This window comes from Aquarana catesbeiana, linkage group LG01 (genome assembly GCF_042186555.1).
Source record: "Aquarana catesbeiana isolate 2022-GZ linkage group LG01, ASM4218655v1, whole genome shotgun sequence".
Classification (NCBI taxonomy): Eukaryota; Metazoa; Chordata; class Amphibia; order Anura; family Ranidae; genus Aquarana; species Aquarana catesbeiana.
The window spans coordinates 235,587,653-235,603,680 of NC_133324.1; the positions used below are offsets into that span (position 1 = coordinate 235,587,653).

Sequence of the window (16,028 nt, forward strand, 5' to 3'; positions counted from 1 at the left end):
TGTATGTTGGAGAGTTCCGGGCGATCCTCCCTCTATGCTGTGACCGTTGGTGGTGTCCCCGCTGAGTGGATTTCTTACATAAGCCTTATGAAAGCTTGCCTTTGGTAAGCATACATCTTTATAGGTGGTGGATCCTTCTCACGAGGTGTTTTTTGTTCATCAAGCCCTTAATCACTATTGGTGAAATTATTTGCAATAAGGACTGTCTTTATTTGAAGTCACTATTAGCCACGGACTTATTCTCCTTTTTTTCTCATCATTTTTCATCATTTTTTTTTCTTTCCTTTTTTGTCACTAATTTATATGCCTACAGTCACAATATTCAATATTTATAATATTAATCACGATCATGTTGTGTTGATATTTGGGTTCAGATTATAATATGTTGTTTTGTTTATAACACTATAATCAAGGTAATAGGTTGATGGGAATTTATTCACTATAAGATTTATAGCGCGGTTCTGTTGACTGCTTTACTAATTTGATTCTTACCTATGAATGAGAACTGCAGCTTGGGGGTGTAGGGAAGCGCAGTAATTTTCTATTGTTTTGGTCTACTATGCTTGTTTACCGGTTAGCTCCTGTCTACTATACTAAAAATACTTCAGTACAACCAAAGGCAGCCTGCACTGCCTTTATGACTAAAGCCCAATCCAAAAAGACTTAAAGTCTTACTAAACCCAGGACCCTGCATTCACTATATCTGGTCTCTCACAGTACACAGAACATGGAAATACAATAGTTTTAGTAAATATAAACTACTAAATACCTTTTTTCATTAGCAGTTAGAGCAGTCCTGTGACTAGAGGTCGACCGATATGGGTTTTTCTCTGGCCGATGCCGATATTTAGAAATCGCGGTGGCCGATATGTGATGCCGATTTTTTTGGGCCGATATATTTGGCAGATTTTTTTTTTTCCTTTCTTTTTTCCCTTCATCTCATAAAATCTAACAGTTAGACCCCTTATACACTGGGGCGTTTTTCAGGCGCTTTTTGGGCTAAAAATAGTGCCTGTAAAACGGCTCCCCTGCAGTCTCAGTGTGATATCCCGAGTGCTTTCACACTGAGGCGATGCGCTGGCAGGATGTAAAAAAAAGTCCTGCAAACGGCATCTTTGGAGCGGTGTATACCGCTGCTCCACCACTCCTGCCCATTGAAATGAATGCGCACCGCTGCCGAAGCGCCTGCAAAGCGTTTAGGCAGCGGCGCTTCAGGGGCACATTTAACCCCTTCCTCGGCCGCTAGCTGGGTTATAAGCGCCCCGCTAGCAGCCGAATAGCGCCTCTAAAATGACGGTAAAGCGCCGCTAAAACTAGCAGTGTTTTACCATCAACGCATGCCCGCTCCAGTGTGAAAGCAACCTTAAGTAATACAGAATTTTTTTTCATTTAAACATTAAACAAAACAAACCTTCAATCAGTTCACTTGTATGTATAATTTAGAAAAAAAAAAAAAAAAAAAAATATCTTAAATAATAAATACACAAAAACAGGTAATCAAAACTTTTGGACGAAAAAAAATGGGCTAACTTTACTGCTTAGGTTTTTTTTTTTTAATTCATTACTGTATTTTTTTTTTTTTAAATTGCGTTTGAAAGACCGCTGCGCAAATACCGTGTGACATAAAATATTGCAACAATCACCATTTTATTCCCTAGGGTCTCTGCTAAAAAAATATATATAATGTTTGGGGGTTCTAAGTGATTTTCTAGCAGAAAATACAGGATTTTTACTTGTAAGCAACAAGTGTCAGAAAAGATTTAGTCTTTAAATGGTTAAACTGAGAGCTTCTACACATTCAGTCTATTGATAAAAGGAACCTGAAAAGATACAAATGTATCTTCTTATCAGACTTGGCAGGCTGCCCAGAGGAGGAGAGAATCCTCTCCACAGATAACTTAAGGAAACTTGCATTAACTTCTATTACAGAAGTCATTTGCAAGTCATGGCTGAAGTTATAATCGGCCTTTTTTATCAGCACAATCGGCTGATGCCGATTAAGTAAAAAACGCCAAATATCGGCCGATATATACCTGTGACCTCTATCAATGTCTGGTTAAAGCTTGTAGGAGGTGTTTTTATTTTACTACGACTGTCCTATAAGGCTGCAGGACCCTTGACCTTCTGTCTGGACAGTGCTGATTGGCCCTGTTCTGATCACATGCACTCTCCCAAGAAAAAGAAAAAAAAAAACCTTTAGCAATACACATCTAACTGAGCATGTGCAGCCTCTCCCCAAGCCTCTGTTCTATCAGGAGATGGTTTGGGGACACTGGAAGAAGGGGAGGATCTGTTCATACAGGATCAAACCGACTTTTTACACAATGCAGAGGATTAACCCTTTAGGTTCCACAGTGAGTATAACAAGCATGCTTTACTGCACATACACACCGATTTTAATGTTGTGGGTTTAATAACACTTGAAGTACTCAGTACAGCCACTAAAAACGCTGGTGATTTCAGGAGGCTACGCAGGATAATTAGACCAGGGCACCAAGTGCTAATGCCAGAAATTAAGAATACAGGGACAGAACGGCTACTAAATCTTGTCCTTAAAAAAGTCTGTGCTAAACATCATCATCGTGTAAATAATCAATCTGCGCAATCCAATACTATATCAAAGAAAATTAAATAAAAAAGTTGCTAGCCAACACCCAGAAGTGATTCAAACCTTAGTGAGCTAATATATACACAACAGAATGATGTAGTGCAACTTACAAAAATAACCACAATATAAAAATAAAATAAATAAATCTCACGCTGTGTGTGTGTGTATATTAGAACTGCACAATTAATCGTCAAGAATCGTTATCGCGATCTTGACTAAAGTGTTTCACAATTCTTTCTATGCAAAGAATTCTCTCTGCTCTTCTGAAGCCACAGCCCTCAAAAGAAAGGAAGAGAAAAACGGGGCAGTCTGCCAAGAATCAAAACAATCTTTATCAGTTGAACTTAAGTATAAACATTGTAACAATTTGTCAGAGGAATAGACTTCTTGTGTAAGTGAAAAAAGTTTAACCACTTATGCCGCGTACACACGACCGGAGTTTACGGCATACTTGGTCCCGCGAACATGAGTCCGTCGGACAATTAGATCATGTGTGGGCTCCAGTGGACTTTTTTTTCTCAAACGTTTGACGGACCTACCCTGTTTCCCCGAAAATAAGACCTAGCGTGATTGTCGGTGATGGCTGAAATATAAGCCTTACCCCCCAAATAAGCCCTAGTTAAAGTCCTTGTAGGTCTTATTTTCAGGGTAGGGCTTATATTGCAGCCATCACTGATAATCACGCTAGGTCTTATTTTCGGGGAAACAGGGTAGAAATGAAACATGTTTCAAATCTGTCCGACGGACTCGGGTCCGGTCGGAAAGTCCACTCGTCTGTATGCTAGTCCGACGGACAAAAAACGACGCTGGGGCAGCTATTGGCTACTGGCTATGAACTTCCTTGTTTTAGTCTGGTCGTACGTCATCACGTACGAATTCGTTGGACTTTGGTTGATTGTGTGTAGGCAAGTCCGTTCATTTGGAAAGTCCGTCAAAAAGTCCGTCGGACAACGTCTGCCGTAAAGTCCGCTCGTGTGTACGCGGCATTAAACACTAAACCTTTTTCTGTTGGTTTCAAGTAAAAATCATATTTTTTGCAAGAAAATTACTTAGAACCCGCAAACATTATATATTTTTTAGTAGACACCCTAGAGCAGCCATTCTCAACCTTTTCAACACAGAGGAACCCTTGAAATAGTTCTCTGGTCTCGGGGAACCCCTGCTAAAAATTAGAAATCTACAACTCGCGATACAATAGTGTGATGGTCAGTGGGAAGAATGGTCCTTACACTTGTGGTCATTGGGAAGAATTACCTCCTTACAGATAGTTAAAAAGATCAATGGTGTCAGTGGGAACGTATCTGAGAGGCAGAAATTGCCCAATGCTGAAGGAACCCCTAGCAACTTTTGGAGGAAACCTAAGGTTCCACGGAAACTTGGTTGAGAATCACTGCCCTAGAGAATAAAATGATGGTTGTTGCAATATTTTATGTTGCACTGTATTTGCGCAGCGGTCTTTCAAATGCAATTTTTTTTGAAAAATTACTTTAATGAATTAAAAAAAAATTAACCCGTAAAGTTAGCCAATTTTTTTTGTATAATGTGAAAGATTTTACGTCGTGAGAATCGTGATCTTTTTATTCTAAGCAAAAAAAAATAGTAATTCTCATTTTGGCCAGAATCGTGCAGCTCTAATATATATATATAATATACATACACACAGTGGGTACAGTGGGGACAGAAAGTATTCAGACCCCCTTAAATTTTTCACTCTTTGTTATATTGCAGCCATTTGATAAAATCATTTAAGTTCATTTTTTTTCCTCATTAATGTACAAACAGCACCCCATATTGACAGAAAAACACAGAATTGTTGAAATTTTTTCAGAATTATTAAAAAAGAAAAACTGAAATATCACATGGTCCTAAGGATTCAGACCCTTTGCTCAGTATTTAGTAGAACCACCCTTTTGATTTAATACAGCCATGAGTCTTCTTGGGAAAGATGCAACAAGTTTTTCACACCTGGATTTAGGGATCCTCTGCCATTCCTCCTTGCAGATGCTCTCCAGTTCTGTCAGGTTGGATGGTAAACGTTGGTGGACAGCCATTTTTAGGTCTCTCCAGAGATGCTCAATTGGGTTTAAGTCAGGGCTCTGGCTGGGCCATTCAAGAACAGTCATAGAGTTGTTGTGAAGCCACTCCTTCGTTATTTTAGCTGTGTGCTTAGGGTCATTGTCTTGTTGGAAGGTAAACCTCCGGCCCAGTCTGAGGTCCTGAGCACTCTGGAGAAGGTTTTCATCCAGGATATCCCTGTACTTGCCTGCATTCATCTTTCCCTCGATTGCAACCAGTCGTCCTGTCCCTGCAGCAGAAAAACACCCCCGCAGCATGATGCTGCCACCACCATGCTTCACTGTTGGGACTGTATTGGACAGGTGATGAGCAGTGCCTGGTTTTCTCCACACATACCGCTTAGAATTAAGGCCTAAAAGTTCTATCTTGGTCTCATCAGACCAGAGAATCTTATTTCTCACCATCTTGGAGTCCTTCAGGTGTTTTTTAGCAAACTCCATGCGGGCTTTCATGTGTCTTGCACTGAGGAGAGGCTTCCGTCGGGTCACTCTGCCATAAAGCCCCGACTGGTGGAGGGCTGTAGTGATGGTTGACTTTCTACAACTGTCTCCCATCTCACGACTGCATCTCTGGAGCTCAGCTACAGTGATCTTTGGGTTCTTCTTTACCTCTCTCACCAAGGCTCTTCTCCCCCGATAGCTCAGTTTGGCCGGACGGCCAGCTCTAGGAAGGGTTCTGGTCGTCCCAAACGTCTTACATTTAAGGATTATGGAGGCCACTCTGCTCTTAGGAATCTTAAGTGCAGCAGAAATTTTTTTGTAAACTTGGCCAGATCTGTGCCTTGCCACAATTCTGTCTCTGAGCTCTTCAGGCATTTCCTTTGACCTCATGATTCCCATTTGCTCTGACATGCACTGTGAGCTGTAAGGTCCTATATAGACAGGTGTGTGGCTTTCCTAATCAGGTCCAATCAGTATAATCAAACACAGCTGGACTCAAATGAAGATTCAGAACCATCTCAAGGATGATCAGAAGAAATGGACAGCACCTGAGTTAAAATATGAGTGTCACAGCAAAGGGTCTGAATACCTAGGACCATGTGATATTTCAGTTTTTCTTTTTTAATAAATCTGCAAAAATGTCAACAATTCTGTGTTTTTCTGTCAATATGGGGTGTTGTGTGTATATTGATGAGGAAAAAAAAATGAACTTAAATGATTTTAGCAAATGGCTGCAATATAACAAAGAGTGAAAAATTTAAGGGGGTCTGAATACTTTCCGTCCCCACTGTGTATGTTTATGTATGTAGGCCTTCAGAAAGAAACTCAAGACCTACCTCTTCTAAGAAGCTGGACAACACAGGACGGATCTAGTGCCTTGAGGCGATTCAGTTCGCATCTGTAGCGCTATACAAATTATATATATATATATATATATATATATATATATATATTACATCCCTCTCATTTTTGTAAATATTTTATTATATCTTTTGATGAGACAAAACTGAAGAAATTACACTTTGCTACAATGTAAAGTAGTGAGTGTACAGCTTGTATAACAGTGTAAATTTGCTGTCCCCTCAAAATCAACACACAGCCATTAATGTCTTTGATGGCGGACCTGAATGGGGGCTCCAAGCTAGTCTATGTCAGCGGTGACATGTCCGCTGACATCCGACCCGGTCCGATCCGCTAAAAGCAGACGGATGCCCCTACGTTTGCATCCGTCCCTGGCGGATCGGATTGGGTGAGATCTGATGAAAATGGACATGATGTCCATTTTCGTCCGATCTCTCCATAGGAGGCAGCGGCGCTCGACAGGCCCCTCCCCGCTCAGTGAGCAGAGAGGGACCTGTCAACCGACGGCTCAGCGGAGATCAACGGAGTGATCTCCCACTGAGCTGGTGGACAGAGGCAGACTCCGAGGCAGCGGATCTGCCTCGTGAATATGATGCCTAATAGTGTAAATTTTTTGTCCCCTCAAATTAACACACAGCCTTTAATGTCTAAACCGGTGGCAACAAAAGTGAGTACAACCCTAAGTGAAAATGTACAAATTGGGCCCAATTAGCCATTTTCCCTCCCCGGTGTTATGTGACTCGTTCGTGTTACATGGTCTCAGGTGTGAATGGGGAGCAGGTGTGTTAAATTTGGTGTTATCGCTCTCACTCTCTCATACTGGTCACTGGAAGTTCAACATGGCACATCATGGCAAAGGATATAAGAAGATTACCAATACCCTGAAACTGGGCTGCAGAACGGTGGCCAAGACCATACAGCGGTTTAACAGGACAGGTTCCACTCAGAACAGGCCTCGCCTTGGTGGACTAAAGAAGTTGAGTGCACGTGCTCGGCGTCATATTCTGAGGTTGTCTTTAGGAAATAGATGCATGAGTGCTGCCAGCATTGCTGCAGAGGTTGAAGGGGTGGGGGGTCAGCCTGTCAGTGCTCAGACCATACGCCGCACACTGCATCAAATTGATCTGCATGGCTGTTGTCCCAGAAGGAAGCCTCTTCTAAAGATGATGCACAAGAAAGCCCGCAAACATTCTGCTGAAGACAAGCAGACTAAGGACATGGATTGCTGGAACCATGTCCTGTGGTCTGATGAGACCAAGATAAACCTATTTGGTTCAGATGCTGTATAGCGTGTGTGGCGGCAACCAGGTGAAGAGTACAAATAGTGTGTACAATTGTGTCTTGCCTACGGTTAAGCATGGTCTGGGGTTGCATGAGTGCTGCTGGCACTGGGGAGCTACAGTTCATTGAGGGAACCATGAATGCCAACATGTACTGTGACATACTTAAGCAGAGCATGATCCCCTCCCTTCGGAGACTGGGCCACAGGGCAGTATTTCAACATGATAACAACCCCAAACAAACCTCAAAGACGACCACTGCCTTGCTAAAGAAGCTGAGGTTAAAGGTGATGGACTGACCAAGCATGTCTCAAGACCTAAACCCTATTGAGCATCTGTTGGGCATCCTCAAACGGAGCGCAGGGTCTCTGACATCCACCATCTCCATGATATCGTCATGGAGGAGTGGAAGAGGACTCCAGTGACAACCTGTGAAGCTCTGGTGAACACCATACCCAAGAGGGTTAAGGCAGTGCTGGAAAAAAATTGTGGCCACACAAAATATTGACACTTCGGGCCCAATTTGGACATTTTCACTTAGGGGTGTACTCACTTTTGTTGCCAGCGGTTTAGACATTAACGGCTGTGTGTTGATTTTGAGGGGACAGCAAATTTACACTGTTATACAAGCTGTACTCTCACTACTTTACATTGTAGCAAAGTATAATTTCTTCAGTGTTGTCACATGAAAAGATATAAAATATTTACAAAAATGTGAGGGGTGTACTCACTTTTGTGAGATTGTGTGTGTATATATATAATCCAATGTATATCCAAAAATATCAAAGAAGGAAATAATAAAGTGCAAACAACTGTGCAAAAACATATGTACAAAAAAAAATAGTCCAATGTATATCCAAAAATATCAAAAGGCAAAGAAAACGATATCCAATTTGAATCCACTCCAATCACCAATGTGAAATGTAATGCAAAGTGTGAATCCTCCACCCTTGGAGATTAGCCTCTCACCTCACTGCTGTGACCCCTGCATTACCAGTAGGTCTCACCACATATTTTTCCCTCTCTGGGGATGAATACAAACTGCTGCTGCTTCAAATGTCTCTTCCTCAGATTACTTACTTAGATGGATGAATGAATTATTAGATTTCCAATCCCTATAGCATACATGCAGGAAGAAAAAGCACACAGATCTAGTGCTCTCCATTTAAAACTTCACATTTATTTAGAAAAAGGTATAGTATTGCACTTACAAAAATGGCACTATAGGCAGTGCTAAATCGCGCATTAATCGTGTGTCCGTCATATACAATCACAGGATCCTTAGATGCAGAGATGATCGCGGGATGACACCATATACGTGAAAACCTCGTCCTATACGTACGTTACGTCCAAACCTCGAGACTTCCTCAGTAGGGGGAGGAAGTCCCGATGTTTGGACGTAACATACGTATAGGACGAGCTTTTCATGTATATGGCGTCATCCCGCGATCATCTCTGCATCCAAGGATCCTGTGGTTGTATATGACGGACATGCGATTCATGGTTAGCACTGCCTATTATGGCAGCTCCATCGTCTCTTCTGATCTCTTCTCCCCTATCTGGCTTTTCTGTGTCCTCCGCTGACGTCTTCTGCCTCTCTCGATTCTTCTCCCTCTGTCCGCTGTCTTCTGCCGGGTCTCCTTCGCTGTTTTCTCCCTCTGTTCTTCTTCCGATGTTGACTCGACGCACTCTCCCGCTCTAATGCTAGGTGCGCAGTGTGCCACTACTTATATTGGCATGGGGCGGGGTCACCGGGTGATGTCATTCGGAGGCCCCGTCCCTTATGTTACCACCCGGGGCATGATAGGATGGTGACATAAGGGGCGAGCCTCCGGTGACCCCGTCCCATTCCAATATAATTAGTGGCACACTGCGCACCCAGCATTAGAGCGGGAGAGAGCACTGAGTCAACATCGGAAGAACAGAGGGAGAACACAGCGAAAAAGATCAGGCAAAAGAGCAAGAAGATAGCTGAGAAGTCAACGGACAGAGGGAGAAGAACCGGAGAGGGCTAGAAGACATCAGCGGAGAAGACCCGGAGAGGGAAGAAGAAAAGGCAGAAGTCAGCTGAGGAGGCAGAAGAGCCGGAGAGGGGAGAAGAGATCAGAAGAGACGACAGAGCTGCCTTAATAAATTACTATAACCACTTGAGGTCCGGGCCATAGCCGAATGACGGCTACAGCGCGGACCTCAATTTCCGGGAGGCCGTCATGGGACGTCCTCCCCTGTGGGGGCGAGCGGTGTGCGCGATGTGATCACCGAGTCAAAGAGACTCTCGGATGATCACAGATCCGAGTAAGGGGCCGGTCCTGGCCCCTTACCATGTGATCAGCTGTCAGCCACTTTTTTTTTTTTTTTTTTTTTAAGTGAATGGGAAGGGCCAGATTCCGATAAGCCCCAATGGCCAGGGTTGTCGGGAGGAGGCCCTTGTCATAATCATCATAGGGACAAGGTGGTTGGGGGGGGGGGCGCAGGACCCCCTGCCCCAAAGCATCCACCCCCCCCCCCCATGTTGAGGGTATGTGGCCTGGTACGGTTCGGTGAGGGGGCGCTAGGTCGTCCCCACCCCTTTCCTGACCTGCCAAGCTGTGTGCTCAGATAAGGGTCTGGTATGGATTTTGGGGGGGACCCCCACGCCGTTTTTTCAGAGCACAAGTCGCATGCCAAAGTCGGATCAGTTAAGACCGCAAACCGACTTTGATCCGACTTCAGTGATATTTAATGGGCTGAAGTAGGATCAAAGTCGGATCAAAGTAGTGCAGGGAGCATTTTCTAAGTCGGACCGACTTGTGTCGGACCAGTTAAGACGGCTCTCATAGAGAAACATGCGACATGAGCTCCCAATGTCGGAGCGTTTGTTGTACCAGTCTGAACCCGGCCTTAGGAAGTTTCTCACATGTATCAGTCAAATGCAAACCTGCTGGGGATGTTAGATTCCAATTGGTAATGCAGCAATCAAAGATAAAAAGTTGCACAGCACATTCTTAAGATACTTCTGTTCAAAAATATAATGAGCTGTGTGTGCTGTGGTTGCAGTGGATTAAAAAAATCTCACATTTGAAAAAAATTGGAAAAGCATGGGAAATTCACTCCTTCAAGAGTCCTCGTGGGGAAAAGGTGTCTCCACTGATGCTTTAGCACTAATTCTTGTTTCCACAACAACCCAAATCCAAATTCAACTTAAAGGAGTTGTAAAGGCAGATTTTTTTTATCTTAATGCATTCTATGTGTAGCAGCCTCCCTAGCACCCCTCTTACCTACCTGGGCCCCATCTCTGTCCACGAGTCCCTTGGCCTGATTGCGACACTCCCTTGGGATTGGCTGAGATGCAGTAGCTGCGTCATTGGCTCCCGCTTCTGTCAAAGTCAGTTAGCCAATCAGGAGAGAGAGGGGGCGGGGCCAAACGCCAGCTCCATGTCTGAATGGACAAACGGAGCTGCAGCTTGGCTCGGGTGCCCCCATAGCAAGCCGATTGCTGTGGGGGCACTCGACAGGAGGGAGGGACCAGGAGCACAGAAGGAAGAACCTGAGAAGAGGAGGATCCAAGCTGATCTGTGCAAAACCACTGCACATAAGAGGTAAAAGCATAACATGTTTGTTTTTTTTTTTTGTTTTTTTTTGGGGGGGGGGGGGTTAAAGAGACTTTATAATCAATTTAAGAACAAACCTACAGAACCTTTGTATGTAACCCAAGGACAGCCTGAAGTCTGCAAATTCCATTTTACCTGCAGTGAACGACAACAGGTCCAGGTTCTTGTATATTATCCTGCTTATGGTGAACCTCTTCTAAAAAGTCCAGGACTCCGCCAGGGTCAGTAGGTACTCCATGATCTGGCCAAGCTTTGAAATGATACTGCCATACAGTCCTTTCATTGTTTGCCTTAATGAATATAAAAGAATTATCTTGTTAACTGACAATATCACGGGGGAAAGCTGAATGAAAAAAAAAAAAATACACTTTACACCTAGCAAACAGCTACCACGGGTGTTGCTCATTGCTTAAATAAATAAAAAAAAAGGAAAATGCTCTACTTACTTGTCCTACTTTTGAAAGTTTAAGTTCCCTTAATATATAGTCATGAGATGGCGTTTCTTTGACATTTCTCACTCTCATAACTCCGTATTCCTTGAGGGCACACTCCTCTGGCCAGTATTTAACACATTTACTCTGGAAAACAAATAAACCTTCCATTTTGAATAGGTGCCAACAGAGGCAGCTCTAGACTTTGTGAGGCCTTAGGCAAATCTTAGATATGAGGCCCCACTCACGCCCATAATGGGAAAAAAAATTAAAGCGATAGAAATTAACTGTATAAATTGCATATATTAAGAGCCTTAAATCATATGAACAATGTATACATAGTTTCTAGAATTTTCTCTAACCAATTACTCTTCAATCAAATATCATTAAACATAGGGTATATTAGCAATGTGTTTAAGTTATAGAAAAAGTGTCAAAAACCATATTTCTCCATTTAACATCAAGGTCAGGTTAATACAATCCAGCCAGCACACAGTTCCCACTTACATCAGAGTCTGCAGGAGAACCCCTTACCGTGAAAGGGGAAATTTGATGCAAGGGGGAATGGTGCAGACTTTGGTATAAAGGAGAACGCTGATGTAAGGGTGCAGGGGTTACTGTTATAAGGGGGAACCTTTATATCAGTGCCCCCTTACCTTAGTGTATTCACTCCCCCTTACATCAGTGACCCTCCCCCCTCAGACTGGCCTGGTGGCTCTGTCACTGACCTTCTCTTAGGTGTACTGTGCAGGGCTCAGTCAGACAGTTCTCTCTGAGCTCCAGTGTGGCGGCTCTGGCCTCATCCAATATTCTCCTCTCCACAGTCCACACACACCTGACTCCTCCCATGACCCCTGCCCTAGCAGCGTTCCCACTCTTGGCTCCTCTGTACCCCCCCCCCCCCCCCTCAAAGACTGTAGACATGATACTGGAGATGGTCAGAGACTGTGCGGCTATAATACAAGAGATGGTCAGAGACTGCAGACATGATAAAGGAGATGGTCTTAATGGTAATGGTAATGACAAGCAAACTCTCACCCGGCTAACACAGTAACACCACAATGTTGCAGCAGCCAAACACTAGAGCCACAACCTCACATGATCCCGCCACAGACAGGGTACAGACAGATGATCCCCCTCTATACACTCCTCCATTCCCAACTACAAGCAAGAGAAACCAAGACATTCGCTTTGAGCGCCCAAGAGTGCATTCTGGGAGGTGTAGTCTCTGCAGAGCGCAGGTAATGGCTGACCAGTGTGTAGTGTGGAGAACTACAACTTGGGAGAAGGCTAGGATTAGGATGACATTAGAGCCTGTTATTGGCTGCAGCTTATGAGATGTTCACAGTGTGAGGGGGGGGGGATTGTTACAGCTGGCTGGAATCTCCATGGCTTTACCCCAGTGTGTGGCGGCCCTCTCACCCCGCCCGCCCAGGGACTGGCGGGGTGAGCGGGCTAAAGATGACAGGGGGGTGGGATAAAGATGACAGGGGGGTGGTTGGAAGCTGGCAGTAGGGTACAGGTGGGATGATGAAGACAGGGGTGGTAAGAAGCTGGCAGAGGGGTACAGTGGGGATGATGATGATGACGGGGGGTGGTAGGAAGCTGGCAGTGGGGTACAGGTGGGATGATGATGATGATGGGGGTGGGGGATGATAGGAAACTGGCAATAGAGTACAGGTAGGATGAAGATGACAGGGGGGTGGTTGGAAGCTGGCAGTGGGGTACAGGTGGGATGAAAATGACAGGGGGTGCGGTGGTAGGAAGCTGGCAGAGGGGTACAGGTGAGATGATGACAGGGGTGGGGTGATAGGAAGCTGGCAGAGGGGTACAGGTGGGATGAATGTATGACTGGTGGTCAGTAGGTGGCATCATATACCGGATGATATACAGATCATGGTTGTGTGTGTGGGGTGGCTGGCAACAGTGAATTTCGGGGCACCCTCGGTCAGGGGGGGTGACGTCATGGGATGTTTCTGTATCGGCAGGACCGTCCGTCAAGCTGTACCACGAGCCGCAGACAGGCTCCCCGATCGCCAGGCACCAGCTCTGGCAGGTTCCTCCATTACAGAGACTGTCAGCATCTGTCCTGGAGAGTGGATCAGGGAGCTGCTCAGCTGCCACGCTCTGCACATTGCAGGAGATCCGCATAGCGTGGCAGAAGCGGAAGAGCTGGAGGAGGGGAAGTACATGGAGCCACAAAGCATTGACCCTAGGACCTCGGGAAGTGATTAAGTGGTCAATCCGCCCCCTGGCTGTGGAAAACTATTTGCAGCCATAAACACGGCCCTGGGGTCACCGACCAGGGGACATTCACTCCAACTTCCACACACACATTAGGCAAATTAGGCGTCTGCGAGCCCCTAGGAGCGCGAGACCTTAGGCGAAAGCCTAATTTGCCTAATTAGAGAGCCGCCTCTGGGTGCCAAATTCTGTAAATAGACATTCCAAACGGAAAACTCCACCCAGAACTTATTTTAACCCCTTCACGCCGACAGTACACATATATGCCTCACTGGACTGAGCTTTTTGCCGTGGGGCCGCATATATGCATACCTGTCTTTGTGCTGGGAGCACGCGGCATAGCGTGCTCCCAGCACAGAGATCGGGGTTTCACCAAGTGCCCCAGGTCCTGTAAGAACGATTCCAGGTCACCTGATCGCTGTAGTAGCTTCCGATTTGTCAGACAATGAAGGCTGCCCGTGTTTCTCTCTGTAAATGGCATGGAAAGATACATTGTATCTTTCTCTCTCCTTACTCCTTTTGCAAAAAAAAGTGTGTGTAAAAAAAAAAAAAAATAAATAAAAATAATATAATAATAATAATAATAATAATAGGTCAGTGCCAGGGTTAGTGTTTGCGTCAAGTAAAGGTCAGGGTCAGTATATTTTGGTTAATTAGTGTCAGTGTGTTTTAGCTAGGATAAAAAACAAACAAAAACGGTTATAAACATATATACACATATGTGGTATCGCTGCTATCGCCAGGAGCAGGAGAATTTATTTTGGGTTGTTATTTGGTGGTAGGCTATGGTAGTTACAAGAAATGAACAGCTGGATTAAAAAAAATATATATATTTTTTACTATTTTGGGTCAGTATTCAAAAAAAAAAAAAAAAAAATCAGAAGATATCCATTACCATTTACCACCAAATGAAAGCCCAATTTGTCCTGAAAAAAAACAAGGTATAATCTTGGATGCACAAAAGTAGTTGTAATGATATGTATGGTTTTATGATCACATGTCAAAGTTGCAAAATTGTGCATAGGCATTAATATTTGTTTTACCCTTAGGCATGAAGGGGTTAAACTTTGCAAGGTTAACAGCACATTCATTCGCATTCTGGCTTCTGTAAAGCTGTTAACATGCTTTCCATTAAAGGCAGCCCATTCATGTGAGGGTGTATACGCTATTCTTTGTAAGGCAGCAACCACAACATACAGTGAGTCAACCCAATCCTCCAAGTAGCTTTACTTTTAAAGCAGAGGTTCATACAAAAATTGAACCTCCGCTTTTCGGAACCCCCCCCTCCGGTGTCACATTTGGCACCTTTCAGGGGGGTGCAAATACCTGTCTAAGACAGGTATTTGCACCCACTTCCAGCATAGACTCCCATGGGAGTCTACTCCCCCTCCCATCCCCACCCCGCTGTCTCCTGGGACACACACGTGTGGGTCCCAGAGACAGCGGGGACCAGTTAGGAAGCGCAGCGCGGCTCGCGCATGCACAGTAGGGAACCGGGAAGTGAAGACGCAGCGCTTCACTTTCTGATTGCCTTACAGAGAATGGCGGCAGCAGCACCCAAGGACCGAGGGATGATTCGGTCTCGGGTGCCAATATCGCTGGACCCTGGGACAGGCAAATGTCCTTTTTTTAAAAGTCAGCAGCTACAGTATTTGAGGCTGCTGACTTTTACAGTTTTTTTTTTTTTTCACGGGACTCCCTCTTTAAAGACTAATTGCAAATAAACAAACATTGTAACCGAACAGCTGAGGCGCATTAAGGGTTCTTGCACAATAATGTGCTTTTTTATTGCATTTATCTTGAACAAATTATAACTAATGGCATAAACATAGCAGAATTCTTGCTATGGTGCTTCAGAGAAAATCATACATGCAGTAAACAAAGGTAATCTTTAAACAGGGGACTTTGAAAGCCATCTGAAAGCCACACGCCTGTCTCAGGGTTTTATAATAGACAAATAAATAGTCTTACCACTAAAGCCAGCCATAGATGGAGCAATTTTCTTTCCTGCAACAAAGAAAATCGCTCGGTTCCCCCATCAACACAGTCAGTGCCGATGGGGGAATCCCTCCCAGGAAGCCATTGTGTTCTCTTGGCAGGGGGGCGGGGAGCTGTCCCCACCGGAAGAACCCAGTAATTACTACTAGCAGCTATATTAGCACCTAGCAATAATCGCATGTAAAATCCGACAGGCTAGTTGCACCCAAAGTTGATTAATCGATCAACTTTGGTACATATAGCCTGCTCATACAGGGTTTGAATCTTAGCCGATCTGAGCTAAACCGTCTATGGCTGACTTAAAGTGAATGTAAACCCTCTCCTATACCCAGTGAAGTGAATAGCCTTAGATGATACACAGAGATGGAACAAATCTCCCTACATAAGTTATACATGTATATAGCTGCTGTCTTCAGCTTTCTTTAGAAAGTGAACATTGTGTTAGAATTTTTACTTCCTCTTTCAGTAGTGGGATGGGAGTCTTGACATACACTGTGTGA

General features: G+C 44.3%; 1 protein-coding gene across 1 annotated transcript in view; it reads right to left on the reverse strand.

Annotated features, from left to right (window-relative positions):
- PTPN11 (protein tyrosine phosphatase non-receptor type 11) overlaps nt 1-16,028 on the reverse strand; it is a 151,744-nt gene that overhangs the window by 82,011 nt on the left and 53,705 nt on the right. The window contains exons 10-11 of the mRNA XM_073625934.1: nt 11,302-11,433; nt 10,991-11,145 (exon numbers count right to left, since the gene is read on the reverse strand). Of these exons, the coding sequence (XP_073482035.1) occupies nt 10,991-11,145; nt 11,302-11,433 (287 nt within the window). The remainder of the gene's footprint in view (nt 1-10,990; nt 11,146-11,301; nt 11,434-16,028) is intronic.